Below are 20,378 nucleotides of genomic sequence, written 5' to 3' on the forward strand. Positions count from 1 at the left end.
AAATCAGCTGATAGCCTTATGTGGTTTCCCTTACACTGACTATTTGCTTCTCTTGCTGCTTTTAAAATTCTCTATCTAATCTTTGACATTTTAATTGTGTTCTTGGTATGGACCCTCCTTGGGTTCATTATTATGTTTGTAACTCTCTGTGCCATTCTTCTCAGGTTAGGGAAGTTTTCAACTATTCTCTCTTCAAATAATTTCTCTGCCGGAAACTGTTTTCTTCTGGGGCCCCCATATGTGAATGTTGGCTTCCCATTGTCTGACACATTCCGTACCCTATCATCCTTTTGTAATTTTTTTTGCTGCTCAGCTTGGGTGCTTTTCATTAGCCTGTATTCCAGATTGTTGATCTGTTCTGCATTTGCTGTTGATTCCCTCTAGTTTTTTATTTCAATTATTGCATTCAAGTAAAATTGGTTTTCTGTTTTATTTTTGTATATTTTTCATATATTTTGTATTATTTTTGTATATTTTTTATTGGAGTTCGATTTGCCAACATATAACACCCAGTGCTCATCCCATCCAGTCCATTTCAGGGCCCATCACCCAGTCACACCAACCCCCTTCCCCCCGCCCCTTCCACTACCTCTTGTTCATTTCCCAGAGTTAGGAGTCTCTCCTAGTTTGACTCCATCTCTGATGTTTCCCACTCATTTTCCTCCTTTCCCCTTTAATCCCTTTCACTATTCCTTATATTTCCTGTAGGAGTGACACCATATAATGATTGTCCTTCTCTGATTGACTTACTTCACTCAGCATCATACCCTCCAGTTCCATCCACTTCGAAGCAAATGGTGGGTATTTGTCGTTTCTAATGGCTGAGGAATATTCCATTGTATACATAAACCACATCTTCTTTATCCATTCATCTTTCGATGGACACCGAGGCTCCTTCCACAGTGTGACTATTGTGGACATTGCTGCTATAAACATCGGGGTGCAGGTGTTCCGGCATTTCCCTGCATCTGTATCTTTTTTTTCTTATTTTAATTTTATTTATTTATTTACGATAGTCACAGAGAGAGAGAGAGAGAGGCAGAGACACAGGCAGAGAGAGAGAAGCAGGCTCCATGCACCGGGAGCCCGACGTGGGATTCGATCCCGGGTCTCCAGGATCGCGCCCTGAGCCAAAGGCAGGCGCCAAACCGCTGCGCCACCCAGGGATCCCCCTGCATCTGTATCTTTGGGGTAAATCCCCAGCAGTGCAATTGCTGGGTCATAGCGCAGGTCTATTTTTAACTCTTTGAGGAACCTCCATAGTTTTCCAGAGTGGCTGCACCAGTTCACATTCCCACCAACAGTGCAAGAGGGTTCACCTTGCTCCACATCCTCTCCAGCATTTGTTGTTTCCTGTCTTGTTAATTTTCCCCATTCTCACTGGGATGAGGTGGGATCTCATTGTGGCTTTGATTTGTATTTCCCTGATGGCCAGTGATGTGGAACATTTTCTCATGTGCTTGTTGGCCATGTCTAGGTCTTCTTCTGTGAGATTTCTGTTCATGTCTTTTGCCCATTTCATGATTGGATTGTTTCTTTGCTGTTGAGTTTAGTAAGTTCTTTATAGATCTTGGAAACTAGCCCTTTATCTGATATGTCATTTGCAAATATCTTCTCCCATTCTGTAGATTTTTTACTTTTGTTGACTCTTTTGCTGTACAGACGCTTTTTATCTCGATGAAGTCCCAATAATTCATTTTTGCCTTTGTTTCCCTTGCCTTCATAGATGTATCTTGCAAGAAGTTGCTGTGGCCAAGTTCAAAAAAGGGTGTTGCCTGTGTTCTCCTCCAGGATTCTGATGGATTCTTGTCTCACATTTAGATCATTCATCCATTTTGAGTTTATCTTTGTGTATGGTGTAAGAGAATGGTCTTACAGGTCTTTTATTGAAAAGACTGTCCTTTTTCCAGTGGATAGTCTTTCCTGCTTTGTTGAATATTAGTTGACCAGAGTTGAGGGTCCACTTCTGGATTCTCTATTCTGCTCCATTGATTTATGTGTGTTTTGTGCCACTACCACACTGACTTGATGACCACACCTTTGTGTACAACCTGAAATCTAACATTGTGATGCCCCCGGCTTTGGTTTTCTTCTTCAATATTCCCCTAGCTATTCAGGGGCTTTTCTGATTCCACACAAATCTTAAGATGATTTGTTCCAACTCTCTGAAAAAGTTCATGGTATTTTGAAAGGGATTGCACTGAATGTGTAAATTGCCGTGGGTCACATTTACATTTTCACAATTCTTCCAATCTGTGAGCATGGAATGTTTTTCCATCTCTTTGTGTCTTCCTCAATTTCTTTCAGGAGTGTTCTGTAGTTTTTAGGGTATATATCCTTTACCTCTTTGGTTAGGTTTATTCCTAGGTATCTTATGCTTTTGGGTGCAATTGTAAATGGGATTGACTCAATTTCCCTTTCTTCAGTCTCATTATTAGTGTATAGACATGCCACTGATTTCTGGGCATTGATTTTGTATCCTGCCACACTGCCGAATTGCTGTGTGAGTTCTAGCAATCTTGGGGTGGAGGCTTTCGGGTTTTCTAGGTAGAGTACCGCATCATGCCAAGAGAGAGAGTTTGACTTCTTCTTTGCCAGTTTGAATGCCTTTTCTTTCTTTTTGTTGCCTGATTGCTGAGGCTAGGACTTCTAGTACTATGTTGAATAGCAGTGGTGAAGTGGACATCCCTGTAGTGTTCCTGATCTTAGAGGAAAGGCCTCCAGGGTTTCCCCATTAAGAATACTTGCTGTGGGCTTTTCGTAGGTGGCTTTTAAGATGCTGAGAATGTTCCCTCTATCCCTACACTCTCAAGAGTTTTGATCAGGAATGGATGCTGTATTTTGTCAAATGCTTTCTCTTTATCTATTGAGAGGATCATATGGTTCTTGTTTTTTCTCTTGTTTATGTGATCTATCACGTTGATTGTTTTACAAGTGTTGAACCAGCCTTGCATCCTGGGGATAAATCCACTTGGTCATGGTGAAGAACCTTGTTAATGTCCTGTTGGATCCCATTGGCTAGTATCTTGTTGAGAATTTTTGCATCTGTGTTCATCAGGGATATTGGTCTAGAATCCTCCTTTTTGGTGGGGTCTTTGGTTTAGGAATCAAGGTGATGCTGGCCTCACAGAATGAGTTTGGAAGTACTCCATCCCTTTCTATCCTTCGGAACAGTTTTAGCAGAATAAATATGATTTCTTCTTTAACCGTTTGATAGAATTCCCCTGGGAAGCCATCTGGCCCTGGACTTTTGTGTCCTCGGAGGTTTTTGATAACTGCTTAATTTCCTCCTGGGTTATTGGCCTGTTCAGGTTTTCTATTTCTTCCTGTTCCAGTTTTTGTACTTTGTGGTTTTCCAGAAATGCACCCATTTCTTCTAGATTGCCTAATTTATTGGCATATATCTGCTCATAATGTTTTTTAAATCGTTTGTATTTCCTTGGTATTGGTTGTGATCTCTCCTCTTTCATGACTTTATTAAATTGGGGGGCACCCTATATACTATTTTCCTTGGTCCTGGAGCTTTCCAGCTCTTCTTGGTCCAGAACTTGCTCTTCCCCTGTCCTTCCAGCTGGTCTTCTGGGGGAGGGTCCTGCTGTGCTCTCAGGTGTGTGTACCTGGGGAGATACCCCCCTCACCCGTCAGGTGCCAGGGTCGTTGGGTGCTGTTGACCCCGTGAGGTCTCTGTCCCCTGGCCGCCCACCCCCCCCCCCCGCCAGGCACACAGTGACATCAGGAGGAACAACCACTGGTGGCAGCCAGGTCTGCAGCTCTGGAGTCAGCTCTCCCAGTAACAACCAACAGTCTCCCAATCCATACTGGCCTAGGTGTTCCTGGGGTGGCGGGGTGCTGACCTGCACAGCCTGGGGGTGCCCGGGGTCATGGGGGTCCCCGCTGTCCTGTGTCCTCCCCGCCTCCACCTGTCCCCGGGGGAGCACAGGATCAGGGGCTGTGTCCACTTGGCGCCCTGGGATCTGGGGCCCTGTGTCGGTGGACCTGTGCTCCCGGGGCCGCCTCCCCTGCAGGGATCGGGGCTCAGCCCCCTCTACCCAGAGCCCCCGCCTGACCCATCCACTTCTCCGAGGCCCCCCCGGGTGCACGCTCCAGCCCTTTACCTAGATCGCCAGGTGTGCAGTGCGCTATTCCCGGGGCCCCCTCCTCTGCTAGTGACTCCGGGAGAGTGGAGGCCAGCTCCTTGTGGGGGCCCTTCCTCCACTTGGTTCCCATCCCCCACCTTCCTAGAAGCGAACACCTTTCTCTCTGCAGTGTCCAGCTGTTCCCTCTTTAAATCTCAGGTCGAGGGGGATCCCTGGGTGGCTCAGTGATTTAGTGCCTGCCTTTGGCCCATGGCATGATCCTGGAGACCCTGGATCGAGTCCCGCGACAGGCTGTGGGCATGGAGCCTGCTTTTCCCTCTGCCTGTCTCTGACCTCCACTCCCTCTCTGTCTATCATGAATAAAATCTTTGAATCTCAGGTCGAATTCGTAGGTGTTCAGGGTGATTTTAAAATTATCTAGGTAAGTTGGGAGGACCAAGTGATTTAAAGACCCTACTCTCCCACCTTACCCTGCCATTTTCTCTTTAATGAAGTTATTTTACTCCTCTCCAGCTTGGTGAGCATCTTTATAATCATTACTTCAAATTCTATATGGAAAATTGCCTATCACCATTTCATTTAGTTCTCTGGGGTTTGATCTTGTTCATTTGGAGTATATTCCTGTCTTTTTAAAAAATTTTTTAAAAGATTTTATTCATTTCTTCATGAGAGACACAGAGCAAGCAAGCGAGAGAGAGAGAGAGAGAGAGAGGCAGAGACACAGGCAGAGGGAGAAGCAGGCTCCATGCAGGGAGCCTCAGGTGGGACTCCATCCCGGGTCTCCAGGATCAGGCCCTGGGCTGAAGGCGCTAAACCACTGAGCCACCCAGGCTGCCCTTTTTTTAAAATCTATTTTTTTAATTGAAGTTCGATTTGCCAACATATAACAACCCAGTGCTCATCCATCAAGTGCCCCTCTCAGTGCCCATCACCCAGTCACCCCATCCCCCTGCCTACCTCCCCCTTCCACTACCTCTTGTTCACATCCTGTCTCATATTGCTTGGCTTTCTGTGTAAGTTTCTATGAATTAAGTGGATTAGCTACTTCTCAACTTGAAGGAATGGTCTGGTATATGGTCATCTTCTGTACCAACTGTGTATGCCTGGTGACTTTGGCTGGCTGGCATGTGCTGGGGATCCCAATGCTCTCTGTGCTGGGGCTGCCCTGGTAGGATGGCTGGGCTTAGTGTTCCAGGGCACTTTTTATACGCACGTCACCTTGGCAAGATACCTAGAGTAATAAGCACTGAACAGGGGTGTCCAGTGTACACCAAACTAGGGTCACTTTGGTGAGATGGTTGGGGCTAGGGGCTTGGGGCTCATTGAAGTGGTAGGCTGGTTCGGGTGCCCTGACCTTGCTCCCATTCATGCTATCAAATATGGAGAGAGAACATAAAACTGTGGCACTCTCCAAGCCCTCCAATTTGGACAGAGTTCCAGCAGTTCTCTTATTTATTGGCAGAGTTTGAGGGCTGAATACTATTCTCGTTGCTCTTTTAAACCATGGCGTTTTCCCCTGTGCCCCAGGGCAGACGAATCTGCTTGCATGTGGTTCCTCAGTACTATCCCACCTCACTGCCATTTGTAGTGCTGGGGGTAGGTGTTCTCTTCATTACCATGTCACTCACTGTTCTGTATGTGGTCTATCTTTTGCTGTGCAGAAGCTCTTCAGTCAGCTTTCTGTTGTTCTTCTGGAGGAAGTGCTCCAGAAACAGTTATAGATTTGGTGTGTCTGTGGAAGACATGGGGAGTTCAGGGTCCTCCTATGTCACACTATCTTGGGACTGTAAAACTGTGTACTTTACTGTTTTTAACTCTTTAACATTAATTTAATAGAGTAAGAAAGGTCCAAATACTAAATGGTTAAAAGTAGCCACCTCAGTACTTAAATATTGAGACTTGTATTTTATTCTACTAGCAATGGGACTTTGGTTAAAAAGTAGTTTTTCTCAAAAAAAAAAAAAAAAAAGTAATTGTTCTTTGACTCAATATACATAGCTGTAACACTGACAAAATAATATCTTCTTATATCTTCCAAGGCTTTCCTAAAAATTATATTATAAGTTGAGTAGATAAGTCCTTATCTGAAAGGCTTGGGGACAAATGATTTAAATTTAAAATTTTTCAGATTTTAGGAAGCCTATATTATTTAATATCCTATGGAATATCACGTAATCAAGTTATTTCTCTAAATTTCTCTTTGAGAAAATAAATACACTAAGAGGTATGAAGTAGGCCTACAGAAAACATCATATCTGTTCAGGTCCTATTTGGCCACCAAAGAAATCTTGGTTTAACACCAACTTAACAATATCATCAACAAAAACTTGTGATTTTCCAAACATTTTATATCTCCAAATTGCAGAGAAGAGGACATATGCTGCAACTGCTTGTGAAGAAAATGCCTCGCTATTTCTGAGGCTGATGTAACTCAAAAATGAGATGGTATCTATATGAATGCACCCAGCAACACTATAAAGCATGATGCAAACACAGCTTTGCATTTAAAAAGTAAAGCCTGTTCATATTTGATATTTTAAGAGAAATAACATTAAATAAAGTAGATGTTTTTGAAATATCAACATATAATAAAAAAAAATCACAAAGTGCAAGAATCTTCCTCTATCTCCAATGCTCAGAGAACAGTTATCCAGCTGTAGTCTACTTTCCTGAATTTTCTTAGTTCTTTTTCTTCAGATTTTGACAACTGATGTATAAGGTCTTCTCCCAAATCTGTGCTGTTTGTATCTTCTATCTTTTCAGTAAAATCTTTTTCTTCATCTGAATCATTACTTTCTTTTCCTTCCATATCTACATCTTCTGGGATTTCTTCACCACTTTCATAATAAAATGAATAAAATATAATTATCTAAAAATGCTTATAAATAGCAACTTCCTGATTTAAGATACCTGTGTAGAAATACAACTATACAAAGTAAATGAAAAATCTTGTTATTGAGTGCTCTTCAGAATGGGTTATTACAAAGTAAAGTAATTTTTATTCACTTGGCTTAACAGTCCTATATCCTTTAACTTCATTTTAAAGCTAAAATAAAGAGAAATACAATCGACCTTTTAACAACACAGATTTGGACTGTACTGATCCACTGATACATGGATTTTTTTGATACAATACTGTACATGTATTTTCTGTATGATTTTCCTAATTTCTCTAGTTTACTTTACTGTAAGAATAACATATATAACATGTATAACATGCAAAATGTGTGCTGACTGTTTATGTTAAGACTTCCATGCACATCAGACATTAGTTATTAAGACTTCCATGCACCATCAGACATTAGTAATTAAGTTTTATGGGAATCAAAATATACATGTGAATTTTTTGACTATGCAGGGGGGGTCGGTGCCCCTACCCCACACGATATGGAAGGATCAAAGTGAAAGAATATTCTAATAAAGGATAACAAACTATCTTGTTTCCCAAAACAATATCTAAACATATTTTCAAAACATCTTACCTCTTTGTCTCCTTAGACAGCAGCAATGAATTAACAAACTTGGAGCAAAGGAAAGAAGCAGATGGCAAAACATGAGCTGGAGTATGAAGAAGCTAGAGTTAAAAAAACAAGAAAAAGTTTCACTTAAAAAGACTTAATACCACCAGTTGAATGCAACAGATTTTCTCCACAGAAAAACCAAACCAGAAAAAATTTGTGCCTGCCTTCCAACATTTATGCAAAATGTCAGTTCAGATCACAATAATCTGGAATAACAAACTTATTTGGTTTGGATATTAAAACTGCATAGTATACAAATAATTATTCAAATGTTAGGTTATAGGGATGCCTGGGTGGCTCAGTCTTAGGTGTCTGACTCTTGATTTTAGCTCAGGTCATGATCCCAGGGTGGTAAAATGGAGCCCCATTTATGGTCTTTATGCTTCGCAGGGAGCCTGCTGGAAATTCTCTCTCCCTCTGCCCCTCCCCCTGCTTACACACGAACCCTCTCTCTCAAATCTTTAAAAAAAAAAAAAAAAAAAAAGTAATCTGTTACGAACTGACTGTATAAAAATTAAGTTAAGGTGCTGCTTTAATGGATTAATCTGTTTCATGTTGTGAATTACCTCATTAATTGCAGGTATGTTTTCTGTTAAGGGTAGTTGTATTAGTTCACTCTCCAAAGCTTCATTTATTTTTTCATCCTGCTGTTCCCTGTGTTTTCCCAGTATGAAATAAAATGGTGTCGTTGGAAGACTTTCTTCTGCTAGCAGCTATAAAGATTTAAGACAAAGGGAAATTTCAATAAAAAGGAGGAATTGCCTTTGACTCAATGAAAAGTACTGCAGTCATATAATGCCAGGTAAGAAAGGAACTTAAAAAATTATCTAGTATGATTCTTTCACTTTACAGGTAAAGTAAAGCTCAGCAGCCCACTTGTTATGGGAAAAGCTAACAATGGACACTTAGATGACAGAACAATATATACACTACTGCTTCTCCCAGTGACAAATGACAGCAAATGGGTTTTCAAAAGGACATAAGCCCAGAGAGAGAAAGAAAATGGGTAATATGTTGGAAGGTGGGCAGCAAGTTCAAGGGTGGTATGTAACTTAGTAGATTTGTCAAAGAATTCTAAGCTAGTTGACCAAGAAGCAACCCGATTTATACTGCAGAATCCTGCAAATGCTTAGGAATTGGTACTAATAGTACCAGTACTTCAGAAAAATGCTGACATAACCAGGTAGCCTCGTTGCAAGTCTATTTAGAGAGCACCCAGATTCCTAGATCTCCTTCTGGGCCCCAGTAGAGGGCTGCAAGTACAGTCTTTGAAGAGTGGAACAAAAGCATGTCTTTGAACTAAACTGCCTGGTGGGGCTGGTGACAGTGTCTTCACAGCTGGCAGTTGTGCCTCACAGAAGGTGCTTCCAGGTTGCTATCCTCCAGGCAAGAGTTTAGAAGAATTTTGTCTGGGCCATCCAATCAGCTTAAGACAAAAATACCTAAAAATAATGACTTTGGAGACTTCCTCAAAAATAAGCAGATGGTGGAGACTAGGAGACTAATTCCACCTAGGAGAGACCTTCTAAATGGCTTTTTTGATCATGTTTAAATAAAAACAGCTAAGAATCATCAGACTGATGAAAATTTCTGAAATCAAAGAGACCAAAACAGATGAAAAACAAATGATGGAAATGGGACTATGCAAGAGAAAAAAGCAGATTAAGATGATAAAAATAATCTCCCACAAAAAAAAGATGAAAAAAAAATTAAAGCATTCTTCTAGACTGTCCAGCACTAAGTAAGAGTTCCAGAAAAAGAACAGACAAAATGAAGGCAAAGCAGCAATTCTCTCATAATTATTTCTTGGATTAAAACTCTTCTAGGGCTCCACATATTACTCAGAGGAAAAGTCAAGGTCTATTTTATTCACCAAGGCTACTCTGCCTGGTCTACATAAAATGGCAAGCTGTACCACACACCCTTTTCCTCTAATCCTCCACTCCTAATTTCCTAACACTTTCTAAAGTACTACATATTTCATTTATTTCATGCTTGCTGTATTTTCTGCTAGACTGTAAACACTCTTAGTTTACAGACCTGTTTTGCTCACTGGTGTGTACTCCAACCATCTAGAACAGCTTCTAGCCTGTAGATGTTCAACAAAAAATTGAACGAATTCAATGGAGTTTTCAAAGGAAAATAAAGCTAATTTATAGATAAAGGAAGAGGAGTAAGAATAGTAACACCCAAAGTTATAAGACGGGCAATAGCATCAAAGTTTTAAGAGACAATGATTTTCAACCTAGACCTTTATAACTCAACCACCCAATCAAGTGGGAGAGAAAATAAACATTTCCAAACACAAAAGGTCTTAAATTTGCCTCCCGTGCACTAACAGAAGGTATTTCACCAAAGCGAGGAAGTGATGGAATAAGGGGAAAGCTATGGGATCTACTATTGTAGAAGTGAAATGAATCCCCAAATGATGATGAATATAGATCCCATGATGCCTGCTGTGCACCAGGTATTCATAGAGTGATCAGTACAGATGGAAGCAAGTCAGCGGCTCTTGGAAATATTCCTTCAAGACTTGAAAGAATACCTACTGTACCTGAAATACTGAGAGAAGATTTATACAACTTGAGTTTGGGGGTGAATTAGATGAGAAGTAGAAAACTACGCAAAATGAGAAGGCAATCATTAACTCCAGAGAAAACAGAGTTGCAAATAGAAGAAAATCTGTCTGGTTACTACATGATTCAGCTATGAATTGTGTTGACACGGTTATAATGAATACTGACCTGATTTATCTACACTAAGAAAACTGGGAACAGGAATGTTGCGTGTGTTATGTACATGGATGGGGAAGTGGCAGTGTGACAGAGAGGGACAACTTAAACATATCATTTAACAGACAATAACTTAATCTGAAAAATCCAGAATTAGCAATATAAACATGTTTCCTTAGAGATAGGAAGGCAAATAAAAACTCAAGCTGAAAGAGTTGAAACTGATTATCTTTTTTTGGGTAATGGCAGTGGGGTTAGGAAGTTTCCTGAAAGTCTTAAATAACTCCTTAAATCACAAGCATGTATTTTTGGTATTATAAATTAAAACTACATTTTAGAAGAGTAAATATAAGCCCAAAGAGGCAAGTAGCTTTGAAGTGTACGTTTAATTCCATGTTAGGGCAAGTGGAACATTGTTCTCACAGCTGAATTCAAACAGATAAGGTTATCTCTGTAGGGAGGTAATGTAGGTCTGCACCATGAGTGGCTAAAACATACCTGCTTGCTTGTTGGTGTGAGTTTCTCTTCTGGAGACTTCGTACTGAATGTCAATAAACTCTGAAAAGAAAGATTAACAATGCAAAATCTAAGTAAAAATGTTATAGTTAAAAAATGAGGTCAATTTTTCATCTTTATTTATGTCTCTGTCCAAAGAAAAGTAATTGGAGACTTAAAACATATTTAGTAACTACTGTGACAGTTACAAGATTATTCTAAGAAATCTTATTTAAGAGGAGGATCCCTGGGTGGCTCAGCAGTTTAGCGCCTGCCGTCAGCCCAGGGCGTGGTCCTGGAGTCCTGGGATCCAGTCCTGCGTCAGACTCCCTGCATGGAGCCTGTTTCTCCCTCTGCCTGTGTCTCTGCCTCTCTCTCTCTCTGTGGCTCTTATGAGTAAATAAATAAAATCTTTAAATAAATTTTCTGCAAAATGTTTTTCTTAATTTAGAAATGTTATTTTAACTTCAATTTTTCAATTGTGTATATCATTTTGAGGTAAACTGTAAAAGGAGTATCCTGCCTAGGCCCAAATTGGTACCTTTCTTGAGGTCAATTCCTTGTTGTTTACTACCTAATAAAGATCTAATAGTTCTCATACCTAAAAAACAAAAAACAAAAAAAAGGTATTTTAGTTGTCTTTTTTTTTTTTTTGCATGGAAATAATGCAAACAATACTTAAGGAGCCTCAAAGGTGTGGAGTAAAGTGGTGCTAATATACTAGCAATACTGTCCTACTGAGCATTTTAGATTACTTCCTAAAAGAAGGAAAGAAGAATCTAAATAATCCTTTATTTATTTAGAAGATTTTATTTATTTATTCATGGGAGACACACAGAGAGAAGCAGAGACAGAGGCAGAGAGAGAAGCAGGCTCCATGCAGGGAGCCCGACCTGGGACTCAATCCCTGGTCTCAGGACACGCCCTGGGCCGAAGGCAGGCACTAACTGCTAAGCCACACAGGGATCCCCGGGAAATAATCCTTTAATATAACTGTTCTACCTGTTATGGGCTATTACTTTCAAATATTAAATCCACTGAAATTTACATATACAAAGTGGCTGCCTTTTTGAAGTGGGATGGTTACCTGTGACTTTGTTAGGAAGAAAAACTGGGATCTGTTCAGCCACTGGTAAGCTTCTGAGGTGAATGATTCAGGTACATCTCGTGGAACAAATACTCCCCACTGGACGTCCTCTCTGGAGATATTCTTTTGAATATACAATGGTCTTGGCTCACTAGGTTTAAATACAAACACTAGAAAGAAAAAACAAACACACAATAACATTTTGCTGCAAAGGTTAGTTCTAGCCTCAGGCTGACAGACACAGTAACCCTGGGACTTACTCCATTGAGTAAGTGGTCCAAGTCATGATTATTTTAGACTCTGACTCAACAAATATCTACTGGGTGCCTGCTATGTGCCAAGCAGGTTAGAAAGGAGGGCTATGGAGATGAAAAAGAAGAAGAATCCCTGCTCCAGAGGCCAGGGCCTACTGCAGAAGACAGACACCAAAATATTATTGCGGTATTTTGTCTTAAGTACTAGAACAGGGGTCTGTAGACAGTGCTTTAGGAAAACAGAGGAAGAATGATTAAAGCTTTTTGAAATGCTTCAGGGGGCAAAATCTCTCTTGGGACATTCTGAATGTGGAGTGGGGTTGGCATGGTGAAAACTGAGGGATGTACCGGGGCTCTCCTAGAAATAAGTATGAACGCATACAGAACAAGTTGTTGGGGTAAGAACTCAAAGGGCAGTCACTACCTCAGGCAAAATGGCTTAAAATAAATATTTGATGTAAGAGCAGTTTGACTCAAAAATGCTACAAGAAAATTTAGGTAACAGATCGTGTCTTATTATCAAAGTAGAGTCTGTACTTACAGTCTGAACCCATCGAAGACTGAGAGATTGCAGCAATATTCTCTGAATTAGGATCAGGTTCTAGAACTCTAACATTTAATTTTGTACTCCATTCCACTGGGGGGAAAAAAGAAAACAATTCATTTCTAAGAAGAGATCTACCCAAAGCTTTTTTAAGCTTGTTCTTAAAAGTAGTTAATTTTTACTGGGGCAATCAATTCTATTATGCTTAGGAAGAGGGATATTACACTTCAAAACAATACATGGAGAGAACTGAAAATGACTGCAGAAGGCTGTACTAAAGTGAGGAAGCAGAAAAACAACGTGCTCCTCCCACATACAATGGAATGGTTGTTGTTTCAATGCAACTACTATCTGGTGCTTTTCTGTAGCTGCTAAACATGGGCAAAATGTTAACCACATCCAAAGAACATAGAGTATCACATATGTTTATGACTAAGCAACCACCACACCTTCCAAACATATTTGAATGAGTAAAATGCCAATAAGTAAAATGAATAAAAATGAGAAGTCCGCATTTGTTAGGAGGCCTGTGAAAGGAGACATTCAAATTTAAAGCTGCCAGGGATGCGGCCGTTAATGTAGGTTACAGATTAACAGAAACATTCCTCAGATTGTTAGGAGAGAACATGGAAGGCAAAAGAAAGTTTACATGGTGGGGAAAGGCAAGGTAACGGAAGAAGTCAATTTATGGCCAATTAGGCAGATTACAAAGAACGTGCATCTATGACAGGCCCAGCACTCTGAATTTTGGTGGTGTAACATGACATGTGAAAAATTACATATACTCTCTGGAGGAGGCATGAAGATATGAGCCAGAAGTCCTAAAATGCCAACATTTAATGGCCATTATTACATGCTTTGCCAAGTCACTTTATAATAAAAAAAAATCTTACATGCACAACTGAGCAGATTCCAACAGCAAAGAATGTCACTTTTAGTAGCACCAAGAAGATACTTGGAACAAGTCAATCTTCCAAAGCAAAGGTACCTATATTAAAACCACAAGACATGAACTATCAGTTCTAGCATGCTGAGGTTTGAACTGCAGACTTCTAGTATAGTTTTATGCAATGCAGATTTTTAGAAAGACACATTTTTGTTCATAATTATCTTGAAAAAAAGGAATAAGGAGAGCAAAAGGAAATATTTAGCTATTTTGTTTCTTTAAAAAAACAGGTTTGATGACCAATTCTTTCTTCTCTAATATGCTGTACAGTATAACTGACATATACTATAGATAACATGTATGTGAAATGCTCAAAGTCATTTAACAAAATCCTTTGTAGATTAGTACGCTTGTTTAATCTACAGGAAGAACATTTGCAATATAAATTCTGAAGGCAGTTTTACAAAGAAAATTCAGAATCAGATATGTTGGGAATTAAAAACTATCTTGTTAGCCTTCTGCCATTCTGTCCTCAAATGCCTGAGGTAAAGTGGGAGATGTTGCTGTCTTTCCTTTTGACCCTTCTGGATACAACAAAGTTTGAGTATGACAGTGTTTTTATGGGAAAACAGAAGATAAGGACTATTTGGATCCACTGAGGCTTATTAGCATCCATTATTAGGTAGCACAACCATGAAAAGTATTTATTGTAAAGAAAAAAGAAACCTGTTAGGCCAAAAGTGAAATGTTAATCCTCATTTCAGAAATGGGTAAAACCACAGCAAATGGTTCACATACCCCAAATTTTTAGCTTCCTACCATTTTGGTTTGCTGCTGACCCCCACTGACCCACAGCTAGCTTTAGAGGAAGCATAAATCATTACTAAAGTTTATGTGGAAAGACTCATTTAAATTAAAAAAAAAAACAAAAACTAATACCATATGACATACTCCCCAAATTACTTACCTTATACTCCCAGCTCGTTGACAAAATGTACATTTAAGTTCCCATGTCTCTGAATCCCATATTGTAACTATTTCCTCAAAACTAACTGCTAGTAGAGAGCCATCTTCAGAGAAACAACAGTTAGTTGCTTGGTATTTATGATAACTACCCACAAAGTCACAGGTCCAGCCAACTGCTTTTTCTGTGGAAACAGATCATATAGTTCAGAAATGGTATAAATGCTATATAATACTTTAGGGTAGTTATAAGCAGTAAGAAGCACAACAAAAAAAACCCTGCTCCTTGAAACTTTAGCTACAAATGCTCCAAGGCACTGACAGGTATGAAATGTATGTCCCTTCCTGGCAATCTTGACCTCCCTCTAGTGGAACAGTGAAAGAATTGGTGGGGTTTTGTTTTGTTTTGTTTTGTTTTTTGCACTGTACCCTCACAGAAATAATCAGCACGTGATTAATCAAGAATGTCATGGAAAAGCATATAGATGTTGGGGAAAAGGCATGTAAAATGTAATTCTCTTAAATCATTAAAATTAGGCAACAACTCACAGAAGTTAAATATGGTAGAAAATGTCCACCAGAATGGATACAAGTCACAAAAGAAATAAATATATGAATTCTTAAAAGTTATGCACTTTAGACATATTTATTTAACTTACTGTATATATCAGAATCATCTGTTAACATCCACACTTTGAAGTGACCATCTTTACTAGCTGTAACCAAAGTGGGGTTTTCAAATTTTTCTGCATTACAGAAACAGAGAGCTGTGATGTGGTCTTCATGTGGCATGTTAACCTTTGTATTAAGAACAAACCTAAGAGAAAGGAAATCATCAATTTATTCTTACATCAGAACCATATGATACACTGTCATGAGCACAACAATTTTTTAGTGTACACTTTACAACAGATCTTTAAGAATGGAAAACAGATACATTATCATCTAGAATGACACACAACTGAGTGTGCTAATGGCCACAGGATATAAAGCGTTCTAATACATTACCTCTGTTTTCACGTAACTTACACAATATAGAGATCATTATGTATACTGTCAACTTGTACAAAATAAATATAAAATAGGTCATTACAGAATGATATACAAAACTCTGCAAGAAAACTGTACAGAACTCAGATGACATCTACTTTGGAAAATAAGCAAAAAATGGAACTGCTGTGAAATCCCCTACTTGGGGCAAGAAAATACAGAAAACTACCTATTCAAACTGTCATAATCAATATTTAATATTTGGTCATCCAAACTCACTCTCAAAGCTTGTTTTCAACTTGACAGTGCTGCTACGAATGCAAGATAACCTCTGCTAGCACTGTGTTCTTAAAAGAACATCGGAGCAAGACTGTGCTGTGATTTTTTAAAAGTCCATACTACAAAAAGAGTGACTAGCGATAATCTATTAAACCCTCTGAGCCAGTTTCCTCAACCTGTAAAATGTGGAAAAGAAGTTTATCTTACATTATTTCTGTGCAGATTGGGAGGACAACAGGTACAAAAGCACTAATCCTAGTTCTTGGCACAGAGCAAGGCCTTGATAAGCAGCTGCTCTAATCAAGGTCTGAGAAACTAGAGAACTCCCTATCTAATCAAACATACAGGCTACTACTCTGCTGCCTACCGCTGCCATTTTTCTGAAGGTAGCATGTTAATAAAATAGCAAACGGACTAAGAAGTTTGGATTCCAATTCTGGCTTTGCTTGGAATTAGGTCTGATGTCCTTGGGGAGGGGGATCATACTCCTGTTTCCTCATTTATGCATGGAGATGACCTTACAATCTGGGGGACACCGACACTTTCTCAGAGCAGAAAGCTTGAAAGGCTTCATTAGTACAGTACCACCTCCCTCATTTCTCTAAATCTGAAATTTACCAAAATGAAACATTTAAAAGACAAATGAAACCATAAAATAGAAAGCCATACATTTTCCACTCTGAAATTAAATAGTCATGCAGATAGTATTACCCTTGTGTTTTCTTATTATACATCCACAGTTTCATCTGCAATTCAAGCTCTGTTTCCTTTTCCTGACGTTGTTCCACCGTTGCAAGCCAGTTACCATAGCAGTCAAATGCAGCCTTTGTCAGCTCGATTTGGATCAGACCATAATCATTGATATATTCTTGTTGTATAATATCTAACTGAAGGGTTAAAAAAAAATCCAAAATACTCTTAATGTAAATACAGAAACGTGAATGTTTTCAAGGAATAGTAATTAACCACAAAGGTAATTTTTGGAATCTATAGTAATAAGTTTTCAGATAAGGGAAAAAAATGAACTATTAATTATGGATATCAAAACCGCCATGAAAAAAGCACACTACACTTCACCAGTTCAGTGGCAATTATTCTTTAATGACCTTATATTTTAGTAATGACTGACCATGAACAGGATACAGTGGAACCTTTAGTTGACAGTAACACTTTTCTCCCTTGTTTCTATGTACAAAGAGCTTTATATAAAATCTCAAGGTTAAATTCTACATCACTAAAAAGGAGAAGAATAAAACTTAAATCTACAACTTTAAGTGGAGAAGAAAGATAGCAATGTTATAAGTAGACAATTTTATTTATGGTTGTTTCTTTTATCCCATTCCTTTGCTTACTCACTAAACATATATCAAGTAACTATTATTTTCCAGGCACTGTACTGGAAATGTACAAAGAAATAAGTCTCCTTTGAGGGGCTTAAAGGCGAGGGAAAGAAAGACCTCAAGTGTACAGTGCTATGACAGAAACTGGTAAAGAGTACTGTGGGGCACAAAGCCACAAGGCTGGATTAATAAGAAGCCTCCCCCTTACACTGAAAATTTCATCGTTAGTATGTACAGACTGACAACATTTTACCACAAAGCAGAGACATATCTGTATTTCCAATCCTTATGATCTTATTTCCCTATTCTTGTAACTCAAAGGCACAGATGTATGACAGCTAATTAGAGTGCAGTCTGAAGCATAATCAAATGGAGAGCCAGCATGGAAGTGCCAACTGGCTTACTTGGAGACTTAATTTGCAACTGTGGCCTCATTAGAATTATGCTGTAAAGAACTCAACTAAGTAACCACAGATAGTATTGATAATATTCAAGCAAACAAAGGCACAAGATCTTTTTAGAAGCTACTATACAAGTTACTTAACCCTAGTGGTGCGGCTGGGAACTTTCATTAGTTTTAAGACCAGTTAATGGATCAAAGTCTTACATTATATGGGGATCCCTGGGTGGCTCAGCGGTTTGGCACCTGCCTTTGGCCCAGGGCGTAGTCCTGGAGTCCCGGGATCGAGTCCCGCATCGGGCTCCCTACATGGAGGCTGCTTCTCCCTCTGCCTGTGTCTCTGCCTCTCTCGCTCTCTGTGTCTCTCATGAATAAATAATTAAAAAAAAAAAAAAGTCTTACATTATATAACTGCTTATCATGTTGCAGAGAATAAAACTGCAAATGGCCAGGTTTTCCATTCAAAACCAAAGCTTTAGTTCTGGGATCAATCATCAAACCAGTATAGATATTGCTGTCTGCAAAAGAAATGATAAATCGTTAAAATCATGCAAATAATCACTTTTAAAATGCACATGATTACAAATCGACTGGGTTTTATCTTACCTTTCACTAGGCCTTGAATTACTGCGGATGCCTCTAGGTTTCGGTGAATCACTATTATCTCTGTGGGTAAAAAAACAAAAAACAAAACAAAACAAAAAAAACCCAATCAATCAGAACTTCAAGGTAAAAAAAAAAAAAAAAAAAAAAAAAAATCAGTTAAATTATGTCCTTCTAAAATATACCAGAATACAATACAACTTAAGTTCAATTTATACTTAGTATTATTAGAAAATCAGGAATAAAAAAAGAAAATCAGGATTGTATTTTGTGATTTACCTAGAAAACTGAGGCTGGGGAGGAGGGGTGTTTTGAGGCTTTAAGGTTTATCACTTGTACATATGAATATATTTTAAGTGTTAATTCAGAAACTCATATACCCTAAAAGAGACAGTTTACTTTGAAATGAGTCACTACACTCATGGATTATCCAGTTATGGTTTTTTTTTTTTTTTTTTGAAGGGAAAAGGAGATAATAGGCTCAGATCTACATTTAGGCTGAGTAGTAACAGGATAAGCAAAAAGTTTTGGGGTTGTATCTATGACTGCCTCCATTCCTGTCAGAATCCACAGGACTCCCATGCTGAGAGAGTAGTTATGTAAGCGTTCTTTTGAAAATGTCATTACATTTGCGGAGGCACAAATGCCCACTTCAAGAGCTGCTACTCTATTACCCCGACATCATCCCACATGTAAAGGTTTTGAAGTGGAAGTGGTACAACAAGAACCAAATTACTAGCCCTGTATTTTTATAAAAACAATCCTGAAAATGTTGGATTCTGGTGCATCTAGAGTCAAAAAAGGAAGAGAGAAAGGAGGAAGAATGGAAGAAAAAAATGTTCACTTATGCTACTATGAATCTTATGCTACTCTTGATTAGTTTTAGGTCTCTTATTTTCCATTCGCTAGTTGTACAATTCTAATTCTTCACAACAAATTCAGACTTACTATTATCAGAGTGAGAAGTACAGAACAAATCCCCAGCTGGTGAGACCGAGATATGTTCAATAGTAGCTCCCAAACGGGGGAGGAACTCCTTATTCTTCTCTGCTGCATCGCGCCACTCTACTAGGACAGATTCCCGACCACCACTCAGCAGACTGGTGCCTTCTCATCCATCCACAGAAATGGAAAGAACAGCATATGGGGGGAAAAATTAGAAAGAGAAATAGAATTAACACTTAAGATTTTCCTACCATGTTAGAGATATATAACTATTTTTAAAAGTATGCAAACAAATGTCTTCCTATCTATTAATAAACCTAAGACAACAGACTTAACAGTTATGGATTCTGGGATATTCCTTTCCAACAACATCTAACTAGTTTGTTGCTGACCAACTCTTCTGCCAATAGTAGAAAAACTGAATGAAACAAACATCCTCTAGGACCAGATGGCTTCAATGACAAATTTTTTCAAATATTTAAAAAAAATGAACCAATTTTAATACTCTTCAAAGTAACAACAACAACAAAAAAAAAAAAAAAAAAAAAAAAACCCAGAGAACACCTCCCAACTTGTTTACAGGAACAGCATAACCCTTCCCCAAACTAATAAATTGTAAGAAAGTTATAAGTCAATTTCATGACAGATGAAAATTCTGAAAATATTAAAGCTGAATCCAAGGATATATTAAGCAGATAATATATGAGTAAACTCAATTGTAAAAATGTGATTAACACTTGAAAAGTAATTAATTCCATTGACAAAATAAAGACAATAATCATGAATATTTTAATAGATGCAGAAAAAGTAAATTGTAGAATTCTATACCCATGATAAAAATTCTCAGTAACTTAGGAATTGAGATCTCTAACATTTCATCAAGGATTCCTGGAGAAAATCTACAGAAAGCATCACTTTAAATGCTAAAATAATGAAAACTTTCCTCCTGTGATTGGGAACACTAGTCCCACTTAGATTCAGCATTATGTGGAGGTCCTGATACACTGACATGAGACATGAAGGGATTAAGGATGGGAGAGAACTAATGACTTCAGTGCTCATACAGTGTGACTGGGTGCAAAGCACAGCCAAAACAGTTTATACTGTTCATATTTGCCTGAACTTATAACCATCCTCCAAAGCAACTATAATTTATAGCTCATTTACACAGACAACTAATCTTCTCCTATTATTTCTCCTATACCTATATAGGATCAATGCTGATGTTTTTATTACTGACAA

General features: G+C 38.7%; 1 protein-coding gene across 1 annotated transcript in view; it reads right to left on the reverse strand.

The window, feature by feature from the left end:
* Nucleotides 1–6,577: 6,577 nt before the first annotated feature.
* Nucleotides 6,578–20,378, reverse strand: part of WDR75 (WD repeat domain 75) — a 33,662-nt gene continuing 19,861 nt past the window's right edge. Inside the window, exons 9-21 of the mRNA XM_077885219.1 lie at nucleotides 19,140–19,298; nucleotides 18,195–18,254; nucleotides 17,991–18,106; nucleotides 16,560–16,735; nucleotides 15,239–15,396; nucleotides 14,584–14,764; nucleotides 13,624–13,718; nucleotides 12,728–12,823; nucleotides 11,933–12,102; nucleotides 10,849–10,908; nucleotides 8,185–8,331; nucleotides 7,580–7,671; nucleotides 6,578–6,934 (exon numbers count right to left, since the gene is read on the reverse strand). Of these exons, the coding sequence (XP_077741345.1) occupies nucleotides 6,733–6,934; nucleotides 7,580–7,671; nucleotides 8,185–8,331; nucleotides 10,849–10,908; nucleotides 11,933–12,102; nucleotides 12,728–12,823; nucleotides 13,624–13,718; nucleotides 14,584–14,764; nucleotides 15,239–15,396; nucleotides 16,560–16,735; nucleotides 17,991–18,106; nucleotides 18,195–18,254; nucleotides 19,140–19,298 (1,712 nt within the window). The 3' untranslated portion in view covers nucleotides 6,578–6,732. The remainder of the gene's footprint in view (nucleotides 6,935–7,579; nucleotides 7,672–8,184; nucleotides 8,332–10,848; nucleotides 10,909–11,932; nucleotides 12,103–12,727; nucleotides 12,824–13,623; nucleotides 13,719–14,583; nucleotides 14,765–15,238; nucleotides 15,397–16,559; nucleotides 16,736–17,990; nucleotides 18,107–18,194; nucleotides 18,255–19,139; nucleotides 19,299–20,378) is intronic.

This window comes from Canis aureus, chromosome 36 (assembly GCF_053574225.1).
Source record: "Canis aureus isolate CA01 chromosome 36, VMU_Caureus_v.1.0, whole genome shotgun sequence".
NCBI lineage: Eukaryota > Metazoa > Chordata > Mammalia > Carnivora > Canidae > Canis > Canis aureus.